The sequence below is a fragment of the Gossypium hirsutum genome, chromosome A10 (assembly GCF_007990345.1).
Source record: "Gossypium hirsutum isolate 1008001.06 chromosome A10, Gossypium_hirsutum_v2.1, whole genome shotgun sequence".
Taxonomy (NCBI): domain Eukaryota; kingdom Viridiplantae; phylum Streptophyta; class Magnoliopsida; order Malvales; family Malvaceae; genus Gossypium; species Gossypium hirsutum.
Window position 1 is genome coordinate 78,046,678 of NC_053433.1, and position 14,982 is coordinate 78,061,659.

The 14,982-nt window shown below is 34.8% G+C and overlaps 1 protein-coding gene across 3 annotated transcripts; it reads right to left on the reverse strand.

The window, feature by feature from the left end:
- Positions 1-221: 221 nt before the first annotated feature.
- LOC107896947 (histone-lysine N-methyltransferase ATX2) lies at positions 222-14,097 on the reverse strand. 3 transcript variants are annotated; one of them, XM_016822262.2, is made up of 25 exons: positions 13,377-14,095; positions 12,917-12,968; positions 12,757-12,831; positions 12,408-12,627; positions 11,789-11,912; positions 11,575-11,679; positions 10,828-11,033; positions 10,328-10,420; positions 10,149-10,243; positions 9,163-9,324; positions 8,485-8,628; positions 7,719-7,766; positions 7,333-7,450; positions 7,191-7,256; positions 7,053-7,114; positions 6,807-6,863; positions 5,428-5,496; positions 5,080-5,278; positions 4,174-4,458; positions 3,227-3,288; positions 3,067-3,144; positions 2,858-2,953; positions 2,160-2,263; positions 1,942-2,088; positions 222-787 (listed from the first exon to the last, which is right to left on the reverse strand). In XM_016822262.2, exons 1-24 carry the CDS (start codon positions 13,904-13,906, stop codon positions 1,947-1,949), a joined length of 3,192 nt encoding a protein of 1,063 aa, XP_016677751.2. In that variant the 5' UTR covers positions 13,907-14,095; the 3' UTR covers positions 222-787; positions 1,942-1,946. The 3 variants fall into 3 exon arrangements, with proteins under 3 accessions (XP_016677751.2, XP_016677752.2, XP_040935147.1); XM_016822263.2 differs by lacking the exon at positions 222-787 and adding an exon at positions 1,670-1,825; XM_041079213.1 differs by lacking the exons at positions 222-787; positions 1,942-2,088; positions 2,160-2,263; positions 2,858-2,953; positions 3,067-3,144 and having other exon boundaries at positions 3,232-3,326; positions 13,377-14,097.
- Positions 14,098-14,982: the final 885 nt, after the last annotated feature.

Sequence of the window (14,982 nt, forward strand, 5' to 3'; positions counted from 1 at the left end):
AGGAATTTTCTTATTGCTTTTGGATCATTTTTATGATTTGTTATATTTTTCTAAACTTATATATACATTATTTGACTTTTTTAGATTTCCTATAATCGTTTTACGAAAATAGGTAATGACGTGCCACGCCATCACTCTAACACCACAAAAAAAAATGTTAATTATATAACAAAATACAAGTTTACAAAAAACAAAATACCAACGTGAAAAGAACAACCAAGTTCAAAGATGTGACTTGTCACTTTTAAACACCACAACAACAATGTGCAAGTACAAGAGTATATGATGATTTCATCACTCCAATGACTCTCCTCTTCTTACAAGTTTTACTCAATAGTTGGGACAAGCTAAACACAAACAATTTAACAATCGGTTGAGGCATACAAATTACAATCAATGTCCCAACATACTATTCAAAGTCATCTTTACTAATAATCTTACTCAATTTCCCTTTTTTTTTTTATACAAATGGTTAATGTAACTGTTACCTAGAAATGCCATGTTACACATTGAAAAGACAAGAAAAACTCGAGTTAGGCTCAGCCGAAATATCTTACCTTCCTCTTTTCATCCGGGAAGTTGGAAAAATTTAGATAACATCTTCCGAAATTGTTAATCCGATCCGAGAAGAACCAGCTTGATGAGGATAAATAATAAGCTGAATCCCTCGGAATAACAGATAATGGAAAAACAATGGTACAAGTGTGAGATGGAGGAGAGGAGTTAGAACCAGAGGTCCAAGTTCCAACATGGCATCTCAATATGAGTTCGAAGGATTTCACTGGCACTGGAAGCAACAATCCGAAAGAGCATAATAAGAAACTGATATAAGCAATTCGGACAACAACATGAACATAGCCAAAGGGATGCAGACAGGGGGCCACACAGTGGATCCTCCAAACATCCTAGGTTGTCCAGTATTCTCTTACTCAGAAAATAGCAAAAAACCTATTTTTTATCTGCCAAAAATTTTATAATTTGATCCTCTTTTATCCTGACCCCCAACATCAAAATTTTTATTTAGCTCATGTCTTTCGGATGCTTCATTTTACCTTAAAGCATCCATGTCCAATAACTGTGATGCACATCCAAATATGAACGGGATGGCATGATCCTCCAGATATATTGAGAACATAAAAACTAAGCATAACCATACTCATATCCAACACCCCCAAATTCAGACATAGAACAGACCTACAAGTACATACACTTGAAGTGGGGACACTTATAAACCATGTTGATGAGACTTGGTTGTGTCAGATATGGGCATGTCTCTGACACAGGAATGTTTAATTTTCCCAAGTTCATATATTTCAAGAGTCACTGGAGAATCATATCCCCATGCACATGTCTAGATATGTGCTGAATACGGATACTTCAAGAAAAATGAAAAGTCAAATCAACATAGCTTTTGAATAGAAAAAACTTAGAAACAGGGTTAGGCAGAAGATGATAATTGATGTTTGAAGTGAATTTTCACAGCATACAATGACCAAACATCAATAGCAAACCAAACCAGAATTTAACAGAACACAGACAATATTCACAAAAGATAATAATAATAAAGAAAGACCAAGTCAAGTCAATTTCTCTTTCAATGTGATTGATAGAACCGGACCATAACATTATAAATTTAATACTATTGACAAGAAAGAAAATGACAAGAAAGAAAAAAAGGTAATTTCGTAACATATTAGCATCATTGCTCATTAAATTTGTTTTCATGTCATGAAAAACAAATGCCGGAGTTGCATATTGCTTAAAGCAAGGATAGAAATGTATTAAGTTCTTGTTTCTTCAGTATTTGTTGGCATGGTTTCAAAACCTATTGCATCAAAATAGTTAATTCCGGGCTTCCTGACTTCTCACATACAGTTCTTCATTCAAAATACAATAAGCTAAAAAGAAAATTAAGTGCATCATAGATCTATGGGTTATTACCTCTCTCATTCTCCAGTCCATTGTATTAATTCACCGCGGTTTACCAATATCTTTGAGACTTGCTCCTCAGCTTCAGTATCATTAACAACACCCCGGCATCTTGGAAAACCACAGTAACATGCCAAACGCTCATCAATGGAAAAGAATCTATAAGACAAAAAGAAGTCAGTGTTGAAGATGATTGACGAATAATTTGATGCATAGGATTAGAGGCAAACCTATAATCATATGTCAGCTCTTCCCATCGTTTAATATCTCTCTTTGCAAAAATGATAATATGCTCATCGCCATGAACACTAATAACTCTTGAATAGCAATTTGGCTGCACAAAGGGCAAAAGAGAAATTAAAATCTTTCAATGCCACATAAACATTCTAGTAGAAGCATTTTTGGCAGGTTAAGAAACTATTAACTCTTCTGTCATACTAGAAGAACCTAATTATGTCAAAGGAACTTTTCTACTCCCCCTGGGCCCTAACCCATTGCCTTTCACCCTATTTCCCTTCAGACCATCTCAAATTTATTCCATGTCCAAGATGCAAACAACACAACTATCTAAAGAAAACATTTTCATATATTACCATCTAGAAATACACCATTTAAATACTCGTGATGACCATGCAAAGATAAAAGTGGAATTAACTTAAAACATGTATGACAAGAATAATAAAAACTACACAAATATCAGATGTAGACAAACAAATTGAGACGGAAGGGTATGAGCAAATTAAATTACAAAAGTTACAGTTGAAACATTTTCATCTCCTCCTACCATTTCATGTACTCAGAAAGACCCATGCAAGGGTAGAAATGGAACAAACACAAACCTGTATGGCAGGAACTCTAACACAAACATTTTATGTAGCCAAATAACTAGAAACAGAAGGGACATAAAGCAGGGGTGAAAAGCGCTTACTTCACACGAGTGATTGATTAGATGTGCTATGCTCCCTGCTCTAGTGGCATCAATCACTCTTTCATTATCAATTCGGAACAAATAAGTCCCAGCACCCTGAGAGATAAAGTACTTAGCAACTTTCAAACTTGACTATGAGCTCTCTAAGACTGCCCATTGGATGATGAAACAAACAAGCAAATGTTTGAGATACTCAGTTGAGTACATACCACTAATGAGTTGTATATGAAATGCTCCCTCCTATCAGCTATAGAAGGTCTAACAAGTTCACCAGTATATTCAATCACCTACAGATAATAAAAGTTACTTTTTATGTACTCAAGAAAAAATCCAGAGAACACTACAATGTAAAGGAGCAGATTAGTTTACCATGTCTCCTGCCCTATGCGGATGCTTTGCAAAGATTCCAAACCCGTGAATTCCTGATTTCCCTATTGCCAAATGCAATTCAATTATCCAGAAAGAAAAACTAGGAAACAATGACAGCAAAATAACAAAAAGGAAGAAGCGACCATTTTGAAATTCCGGATGATAATTTAGAGGGGAAAACAACCAGCCATAGATTGCAATCAAGCAGAATAAAACATACAAAAAAAAATGAAATTTAGAAGTTAGAAGTAATCAAATGATATTACTAACAAAAATAATAAAAAGAGCTCTTTTTTTGTAATATTTTTCTGAAAAATATCAACTATTATTTATTTTTACATATTGGAATCATTTATATACATCGATCAAGGATACAAAGAATTAAACATATGCTCGAAAGTATTGGAATGACCCTTAAAAGGTGCACCCAATAGATTTGGGATTTGAATAGTGTCTACAATCCCTTATTTCATTCACAAGTTGCAGCTTCCTTTGTACCAAAAGAAAAAAAAAAGGATGTTATTCGATTTCAATTCAATGGAGCAGCCTGTATCCCCTGCTAAACCTTTTCACTCCCATCTTCTCCCTTCCACAAAATATCTTATATGGAATTTAAAACCGCCCAACCTGGATAACACCTTTACCCAAATTAAGTTATTCCATATCTGGATGCCCAATGCCCCATGAGGAAAGGTCCAAGAAGAAAATACCAGATCATTGGATCACCAATCTTGCATTGACCACAAGTTTCTTGCTTTAGACCTCACAGATCATAAGTTCTAGGATAAAAATTGTTGACCAACATTTTCCTATTACTATAAGCAAGTTGTCAGAACACACTAAATAACACCAAAGTTCTGCCAGACCTGCCTCCCTAATACTGAGGAAGTTCTACCCACAGTCTCCTTACATGCACATGGAAAAAGGAAAAACCAGTAATCACTTACCAAATGCCAGTCTCTTTCGAAAAGTCTGCTTCATGTAATCATACTTCTCAGCCACAGAGAGAATGTTGTTAGGAGCATCGAGCTGGGGGGCTTTAAGCTTGTTAAGACTAAAAGAGAATTTGATACCACTGACTCTATTGTTAGGCACTGTGCTGCCTGACATTCCATGTTGGCAGCAGCCACCAACCAAGTAGGGTTGATTCTCTACAAACAAGCGCTTTAGAGATGCAGCAGCAAGGGCTTCAGGTTCTTTCCGGCCTCTTCTTCCAAAATGACTGTAAGGCTCTGCACCAAACAAAATAAAAGCCAAAATAGAATCCAGGTTTGATCTAACAATTTCAGCAAACTAGACAGCTGAAAGTATAAATATTGTATATAGGAAACATCAAAGGACCAAAACTTCCATATGCAAGGAATTATGCAATCAAGAGGAATAGGATTGTACAATGATAGGGTTATGGATAAGCTAAAAACATTTCACTCATACATTAACCAGAAGATAAATAAAGGCAATTTACTCATTAACCCACTTAAATCTTATCTATAAGCAATCTAATAACTGCTAGCTAGCTTGGCGAGGAATATCACTTTAATTTTTGTAGCTCTAAGAAACAATGCCAAGGGCAGTTTGGAAAGAAGTTAACCCCATCATATATCCATCCCTAGAGCTATCATGTAAACAAACCATGAGCAAAATCTAGATGTACAAAATAGGAAATACAACCATAAATGTCAAAAGCAACATTCAAAATCAATGATTACAATTGATTGAGGCAGAAACAACCACCAAAACTTAAAAAAATCCTAACACATTGAAAGCAAGAAACGTCAAGGGAATCAAATTGCAAAGTAATGAGAATATCAAAAGCACAACTAATGAAGATAATGCAACAACCAATAGCATACCGGTCCGAGCACAACCAGAAGGATTAAGAGGTGGAGTATAATCAGAACAACGTCGTGCTATTCTGCCAAATCGTTCATCAGAAGCTACCCGATCATTAGATGGCTGCCTATGCTTCTTGCAAAAGGAAAGTAGACGAATACACTGATCTTCATCATCTTCATCTACAGAGAGGAGGAACAATCTGTCCTCATCTTCAAGCTAAGAAACCATAAAACAAAGCAAAACAAAAGCATATAATCCATGTTATCCATCAGTTACAAATTGAAATGATTGCAATTACTCAAAATAATGGGAAAATATAACAGCAAAGAATTTCCTAAACTAATTTCATGAAAGATAGATACTACCTCAACACAGAGACCTGCAGCACGTGCACAGAGTGGATGATATGCTACCCGACATGTAGGGTTTGAACACTGAATAATAGGCATTGCATGAAATAAATATAAGCATTGAAAGAGGGAGGACAGTTATGCATAGTAAATTAACTATTGAAAAAAGATAATTCTGACATGCTATTATAGGTTAAAGCAAACATCAAGCAGAACCAAAAAGTCCATTGATGTAGAAATTCTACGTACTGCATTTTGCTTGGACTCATCTATGGGTGTTAAGCATTGGACTCAACCATGAGCAGTGTCAAAGTGTCTTACCATACCATCTTAAACTAAAAACCAAGAAACATGTTGTAAAGATCCCAAAAGAAAGACGGCGTGCAAGAACTTGATAAACAATCACTGAAGTATGATATATTTCAGAATTTGGGCATGTTGATCTGCTTATCCAATGCGACCAATACAAATTAAGTCCATTTTTCAAGTCTGGAATTTCAAAGTTGTTTGCTGGGACCAAATTAGAAAGTTAGATTTATTCAGCAGGATCAAAACAATTTACTTGTATAATGTTCATGGCATTTCAAAGTTGAACAATTAACGAGTACTTGCTATTCCCATTTTAAGCCTGAAAAATAACTACAATGATTACAAAGAAAAAAAAAACCCAATTAACCAAAAGATAGGAAGCAAAGTACTTTTCCAAACTTCAATCCCAAAAGATAGGTATCATGATATACATATTTCCTTTCTCTTCTGCCCTTCAGTCACACAAGTCTAAGGGATCTCTGCCACAGCAAAACAATGCCACCCAAATGACACAATTAATTGGCATTCCTTACCTTCTATTTTCCCTATTATTTCATCTTTTCTTCAATTCTTATATTTCACTCATTTCTTCCTTTTCTCACTCAATGGCTTAGGCATGATATACAGTTTTTTCCTTCTTACCCATGAGGAAATTGTCAATACAGATCTTGTATACAAGCAGCCTTTTGTCATGCCATGAAGACACGTCTTTAGGTATTCTAACGTGTCAGCAAGATCCATTCAAGTACAAGACCCAAGTCATGTCATTATGGATACATCTCTATTTTTTAAGAAGTCAAGCAACATAGACAATCTACTCATGCTAAGACACATAAAAGGTTCTTTTCCTTTTTCCACTAAGACTTGGGTTTTAGATAGCCATGCAGCTTTTAAAATTAACCACAGCAGAACTAAAACAACATATACAAAAAGTTCTCATATCAATAAGCTTCCTCAACGCACATACTTGATCAGAAATCCATTAAACATCAATATCATGTAGAAACTAACATAATGAGGATGGATAAGTTTCAACAAGAAACTACAGCATAGAAACATTAAAAAACATCTTATTGTAAACTTACTTGAATACAAGCTCCATAAGATACACCACAGATACTACACAGCAGTTTCCAGCGGTCCTGTGATACAGAAAAAAATGGTCAGAAAGAAAAGAAAACTTACAATACTTACAAGCCTGAATTGCATGGAAATCAAGGCTATATGGAATTTAGATTTCAACAGTAGCCCAAACCTCAATCAACATTATAAAAAGCACTTCACACATCCTGTGAACAAAAATATATGCAAAATGACAGTAAGAGAGGTACCTTGCTGATTCTATTTAGTCCATCAATGGGTTCCATTCTCTTGACATCAGATAGACATGTTTCTGGAACATAAATGTTTAGTCACTGCATTATGTATAAAATATAAGATAAGAAAAAGCAAATTACAATGACACAAACCAGGTATCCAAATGGCACAAGCCAGATGAGCCCAACGGCCATCAGTCGTAGGCTTCATTGCACCCCCTACAAAAGATAAATTCACAGATTCAGTGATGCACAACTCGTGGCTTTGAACAGGAATTTAAGAAAGTCAAAATACCTATAACAGGGCAAAGACAGCAAGACGGAGGGGACTCAGGAGCCCCAGGGCGGCATAAGTTGCACAACCATAGAATACCATCAAGAGGCTCAAGTTCGCCATAGCATCTAGCATGGACCTGGACAATCATTAATTAAGATGAAGCAAGTAGAATTTCAATAAACGAATGTGTACTGCATACATACCTAAATTACATATGAAGAAGATTAATCATTAATAAAGAAAAGGCAATCAATTTTGACCGACAATTGATAGCACTGAATTTTACAGATAAAAACTTGACTAATACCCATTTGTCTGATCAATGATAACATAAATAGCATGTTATTGACAAACTTGTAAAGGAGCATGGAACACCAAAAAAACACTTGTAAAGGAGCATTTACCATCATTCTGCATTTGTCACACTGGAGGAATAGATTGTTCTCATACTCCTAAAAGCAAAGCAACCTCAGTCAGGAAACAAAATCAAGCATCAAAATCATAACAGGACAATAATACTCAACTGCTGACAGACAAGGGGAAAGGTGCAAAGACAGAAACCTAGAAAAGCAAATAGAGAAATAAATAAATAAGAGTGAAAGAAACAAAAGATTGACCAGGTAAATTGAGTCTGGACCTGTGTGCTGTGCATGTGTGCTATACAGAATTTTTTTTTTTTTATTTTTGGCAGCAACTAGCCCCTAGATTGCCAGAAAAAATTTCCAGGAATAATTTCATTAGGTGTCTCATCTAATGTCTAGGTGGTCTTATTCTGATGAGGTTTGTTTAAAACTTATTTAGTTATTAGCAATACCTCTTTATATAAAACTAGGAGGTAACTTTTCACATTTTCATTTCTTCTCATAAGATTAGAATTTGAGAACAATACGCTTTGTTTCAGAGCTTCTTATTTACATATGTCAATAAAATGCTAAAACAAAAAGAAAAAACCTAAATGTGCATATCATGAAAGCCAATATCCATTTTTCATGGTTTTGAAGGAAAATGGCATGATCCACAATTACATAATTGTTGAAAAATACTGGCTCAAAGAATCCAATCTAAAACTCAACCAAATGAGGGATAAATAAAACAATTGATACCATGTAAACACACTAAATAGAAAGAAGATAGTGCTACGGTGGCAGAACATATTAAATTATCATTTACCTCATCCATGTGGCAGACACTACACTTATCTAAGTCTTTCCAGTCAACACGAACAGGTCTATAACCAGCAGGTAGGTCTCGAAATCTTCCAGAGGCCAACTTGAATGCCGAGAACTTTGAAGAAAGTCTGGATTTTGACAACCCCTGTCAGTATGATAGGAACTCATTATAGCCTAGAAAAACAAAATATCCATGCAATTACACAGCAAGAACACATATTTAAAGGTCTCAACACTTGCAGACATACAACCAACAAAGAGAAGAACAAGGTTACAAAAGCTATTTGAAAGCACTTACAGACTGGGAAATAAAAACACAATTCTGCCTTGAAAGATTATAACGATGTATAGATCCTACTCAGTCATCAGTTAAACAATTGGAAGTCATCCTAGTAAGATAATAAATTCCTGCCTGGAACAGTCAGCTTGTCATTTAGGCAGAAGTGCAGAATAGAAATAATTATATGGAAAGTGAGATTCTGGCCTCGTGGTAATAATTAAATGTGGAGTGAGATTCCTGCTTGGACTAGTTTATGGAAAAATTTTTATACAAAAAAAATAGAATGCAAAAATAAAAAAAAAATAGATCGATAACATAGTACTGAACAATAAAAATTGAAATCCATATAACACTAACTGTAGCTTCGAATCTAAGGGAAAAAAGAAGATAATACCACACCTGTATTAGTTTTGTAACTTCAGGATTTGAGAAACCAAACATGTCAGCACCAGGTTCAAAGAGTCTTCCTTTTCCAGCCTTGCAATCAGAAGAATCATTATGCCTCTTTCTTATCCTTTCATAAATCATATTCCAACAAGCTGATGGGTCTGGTCCTTCAAACTGAGGAAATACTAAAATATAGATTAGGTGCTGCACTCGGTAATTTTGACAATAAGAACCAATTTAAACAAAAGCAGTGATGATATTACATGAATTGTCGGTCCAAAAAACAACGCATGAATCATTTAACTTATAAAAAACCTGTTGTGGTTATGGATTAAGAAGCAAGAAACAAAACAAGGAACGCAATGAATAACCGCCATTTCTACAACTCACTAACATTTTTTATTTCATATACTTGAATTATTACTTCATCCCTTTCTAATATCCGACTCCACAAGCCCGAAGGTGTTGGAAGATTGGACTCAATGCCAGAGCAGAAGCATATTCTCCCAGCATACAAAATAAAACCCCTCCAACCCTTACAAATACCAAAGATTTGGATATGCTTGTGGAATCAAAGCCTGAAGAAGTCCTTAACAAGTTTCCAAAGAGAGATAATGAACTTCAAATGGTTAATTGAAATCCCAACCATTCTTAAGTTTACTCCAGATTATAACAGCAAACAAGAGTAACAACTCTAGTATCTCCCAGTGCCTCTCACATGTGCTGGGTCTTGGGAAGCATGTATAGCCTAAACCAAAAACAGATGACATACAATGACAGCTAATTACTTTACTTAGCTCTAACAGAATATGGAAAACCAGTTTATTAGCACATACAAAGAAGCCAAGTGATGCATCATGAACAAAATCAGACAACTGGAATGAAAAACTCATGAGTATAGAAAATTTCCAAATGTGCCAAGATTAGCAAATGCACAAAAAGCAGCAGGCAGCATATTCCAGTAAATTTAATAGATTTTATCATATTAAACAACTAACCTTCTCTTCACCACTTGTCACCCTAAATAGAGGATGATTCTTTGACTGAGGATCCCTCAGCACCTCCATCCTATACAAGGTACAAACACTAGGATCTAACAGACAAGGAAATGAAATGTCAACGAATGCCAATAATAAATAAATAAAAACTGGCATGCATATAAGATAAAATGCCTTACCTTTTACTGAAGTAAACTTCCTCACAGCAGTGTACCCTTCAGGCCAAATTATCCCATCATCTTGGAAATATTCTGAGTCCTTGACAACTTTTCCTGTTTAAGCAGTTCAAGAATCCATGAGTAATACTGCAAGTTTCTATCTTTTTGACAAACAACACTGGATAATCAGAAGCAAATTAAATGGTAAGAAACTTCAGCACAGCCAAGTCTTCATATCGTTCCAAGTGGATTGGCACTTACTCTAGGAAAGAGTTTTGGCATCAACTCTTCACTAACTACTTCAACTAGCATAATTTCCAGCTTACCTCTGATGCACACATCCATCAAGCATCTATTTTAGCAGTACTTAACAAATTGCCAAAAATCAAAGGCCAAAGAGCAAAAGACAATTGAAAATGTGTGAATAGCCAAACATTCCAAACCAACTAACAACAGCTGCAAAATTCTATGGCATCTCAAGTTATAGAAACATAAAGCAATTCAAGACCATGAGAAATTACCTAGGTTAATTATTTGTAAGTCTCCTATTACATAAGAAGAACCTCCATGTCCACCAAGAGTTATCTGAATCCCCTGATCTTTTTTTAGGTGATCATCAATAGAATCTTTACCTCCTTCATCTTCACTACTTGCTTCACCACCATCCACAACAATTCCATTTTGCAGTTGTAACATTCTTCTTGGAAGCTTCTGTTCACAAAGAAAGCTGTTCGTACGAAAAGATGGAAGCATCTAACTATTAGCTCTTGCACAAAATTGCAAGAGTAAAAAGCTATGCTATTATTGTATATGTAACTTTCAAAGGCATATTTATTGAAACAAAATTTTAAGGGAATGGTACAACTAGAAAGAGAGAGGGTACCACGAAGGAGAATAAAGAGATTGATTCCATTGAACCAAACTTAAAGTAATAATCAAAAGCATAAACGCCAATGGATCATTTAAATAGGATAACAGTCCCCAGGGCTACAAGCAAAAGCATAAAAGTGAAGAACTGGAGCAAATATGATTAGGAGGCTTATGCAATTAGCTTAGATGAGCATCATTTTCAATTCATTCACAATGTTAGCCTAGGCTATGCTTTACAAATGGAAAAGGTGTGAGCAGACTGTGGAAACAGTTGCTAAAGACATGTTAATCTCATTGGAACCAGAACAGCATATATATTTGAAGAAAAGATAATTGTTTACTACATTCTTTTTCATAACTTGAACTAATGAACTTCCTACCAAATAAAAATAACTTACAGTCTGGCTTCCTCCAAGCCCCTAGAAAAACGAGGTTTCTTGCACTTTCGATGGAATGATGAAAGAAGTCCCTTAAGAAATGAGACCACCTGTTTCAATTTGATTCTGACAATTACAAAAGGAACTGAGGAAATCAGCTATCAAGAGATATAAGTCTAGCATCCATGTAAAACAAGAACCTTATATGTCTCGCAAGATTAAAATACGTATAAACCTTGCAAAATCATGGGTGCCAAAAAATTGCACTGGAACTGATCTTCCACCAGAAATCTTGCTCAAACCTTTACGGTCACCAAGAAGTGATTCATCTACCACAATTGCTGGCCACATTGCGTGACCTGCACTAAAAGCTTAAAAGATAAGCTTATGAAAAATATACAGACAAATTGGTATTGACTCAAAAGGAATTTAACTCATTACTGAAAACATTAAGATATATTTATAGCACCAGAACCCAGAGATATACAAAGACCTGTTCTCAAAATCTGAAGAAAATTGCAAAACCGTATAGAAAAAATCAATATGCATTACTTGGCTGACGTATGCAAACGCTACAACAACAAATGATAGAATTCATAGATACAGAAAAAATGAACTGCTACAAAAAACTAAAGCATATGACCATTGGAGACTATGAATGAAGTAGTCCTCACAAATATGTCCCAACTACCAGGTTCACCTCAAACAAATTACCCAAAAACATATCATAGCCAATAATCAATGACAAGTGGACAATCCTTAACATTTCATGTCATGACATTAAAACACCTTCTATAGTAACTTGTAACTATGTCTGATTAACATAATATGAATCAGATGGATTTAGCACAAACCAGTAAGTTTTGCCCATATAATATCCCCAGGTTCAAGTTCTTGACAGTCATCTCGACTGGCAGCCAAGGCAACCATCTCATCATAATCATGGTCATCATCTTTTGTACTATCAACACTGAAACTCAAGTTCAAGCGCTCCATCTCTTCATGAGAAACATGAAACTTCAGTCTCTCGTTAGAAAGAATCAAATCCTCCTCATCTCCATCAACATATTCAACCTGCATTTGAATTTGTCAAATAATGAACAAACTGGTCCATGAAATAAATTATCTTTTACACCATTAAATGCCAAAATAAATTCTATATCATATAGAGTGAAAATGCTAAAAATAATATGACAGGCATACATGATGTCTATTAGTCTCCAAATTGTACCCAACAACTCGACCCAAGTACCAATCAGCATCCAAAGGCCAAAAAACCTGTAATCCATAAAAATTTATGTCAAGACGTATGTAAATGAAATGTCTAAAAGTTGCAACTTCAAAGAGGCATCAAAATGCTTGCCTTGCATTGCAATCCAATGAATGCTTTTGGATCAACACCATCAAAACTCAACCTATTCAAGTTACAACTTTTCCGGTTAATATAAGCAAATATATAATCTGTATTTAGAAACGAGAAAGGAGGAAAAACTCAAACAAATGCCTTTTGCATCAAGCTTGCAGCCATCTAAACCCAATTTACTATTGACTTTTAGCTATTGCTTTAGCTACTTTGGTTTCCACTCCAAAAAAAAATGTCAGAAAGCAAAATCATGATTGCTTATAAATAAACCAAAAAAAAAAACCATATATATTGTATAGCAGCAACGACAATTCCAAATCAATAGTCTCATATCACATTAAATCATGCATGTGTGTGTGTTCGCATTGCACCCAAATCGAATTTTTTGTCTCGCATAAGGGAACAAGAGTCAGTAGCAAATACTTGATTTTGAAAAAAATAAGAACAAAGAAAAACTGACCTGACCCATTTCTTAGCAGTAGCAGAAGCAGTGAAACCCCGCTGAGAGTTCAGAGTAGAATTATGCTTCCTTTTCTTAATAGAATTACTATTCACATTATTATTCACACTACAATTATTTCTACAATCCCTCAAACGCGGGCGATCCGACTGACACAAAACACTCGAATCAATCCCTAAATTGGCTAACTCATTACTCCCAATCCTCCTCTTTTTCCTCAAACTCTCATCAATTTCACTTTTGATGGCTGTTTTTTGGCTCTCTCCTTCGAGCAAGGAGTCGTAGAAAGAGACGCATTGGCGAGGCCTTTTAAGGCGGCGAGAGTAGACATGCACGACCGGGGGATTGTGGGTTTTGAGGGGGTGATCGTTGTCGACGATGAGTTTACGAGCTTTGACCTTCTTGGACATGACGTTGGATGAGTTAGTGGCGCTTACGCAAAGAGAAGCGGAGGAGTAGACACGGTCCAAGGAAACGTAGCGAATCAGAGTGTCGGCGTCTTCCTCATCTCCTTTTTCGGGAAATGCCATCGATGGGAGGAACTGTTGGGGCGTGGAAATGTGGGGTTATGGGGAGGAGAGAAAGGAAACAAAAACCAGAGTTTAGGGTTTTAAATGGGGATTTGGGGGAATTTGGAGGGAGAGGTGAGCTGTGGCTTTCTTTTTTTATATATGGATATATATTTTGGCCCCAAAAATATCGCTTTCCCGCCGAGGAAGTACAATTGGCGTTGAGCACCTTTTACCTGTTAAATATGAACTGAAAGTGAAGGACTACAAATTATAATAGGTTAATTCACTATTTAGTTCTGTAACTTAATAATTATTTTCACATTTGGACTGAAGGTTTTTTATTTAAGTTAATCCATGTATTTGGAAATTATTCCCACGTTAACACCTAAACCCTTTTTTAGTCTAACTTTTTTAAAGAAAAATAAATGTTAACTTAGTTAATAAAAATTTAAAATATCAATACGAGAATAATTGTCAATTATAAATATTAATTTGAACCAAAAAAAAATTTCATGACTTTATTGTGTGAACAATTTCCAAGTTCTTGAAAAAAAAAATCAAACTTCAATGTAAAAAATTTGTCAAATTTTCACCTTAAATAATAAACCCAATGTAATTAATCTTCACAAAATATTCAAAATGCGTGGTCTAATTCCATGCTCCATCCTTCTAGATTATGAAAATTTTATGACCGCTAAGAATTTTTTTTTTACTTTCATTAATTAGAATTTAATATTTGTATTTTACTAAAAATGAAAAAAATAAACATTTATATTATTATTTAAACTATTGATTAAGTTAGTGTCACGAATCCACCGAATATTAATTTAATTAAGAAAATTAGTAAACTATTCTTACATAACTGAAATAAGTTATATTCTTACAATAATACTTTTCTCCGTATATTTTAAAATAAAACCAATAATAAATTACAAATGATGAGATTTAAATTATGTTCAATTTTAGTGTTACAACAAAAGCTTATATTGATTTAAGTATTTGCTCGCAGAGCTTTCATACCAAAATTTAAAATTATGTTAGAAATTATATTGACAATATAATTTTTATATAATTTTTATGGTAAAAAAACAACT

What these genes read in the sequence shown, in the direction of transcription:
- LOC107896947 (XM_016822262.2), bottom strand. Translation starts at nt 13,906, where the DNA reads ATGGCATTTCCCGAAAAAGGAGATGAGGAAGACGCCGACACTCTGATT. An exon ending in TGGAGACTAATAGACATCAT is followed by an intron (nt 12,628 to 12,756) that starts GTATGCCTGTCA and finishes ATTCAAATGCAG; the next exon opens with GTTGAATATGTTGATGGAGA. An exon ending in TCGAAAGAGACTGGCATTTG is followed by an intron (nt 3,289 to 4,173) that starts GTAAGTGATTAC and finishes ATTTGGCAATAG; the next exon opens with GGAAATCAGGAATTCACGGG.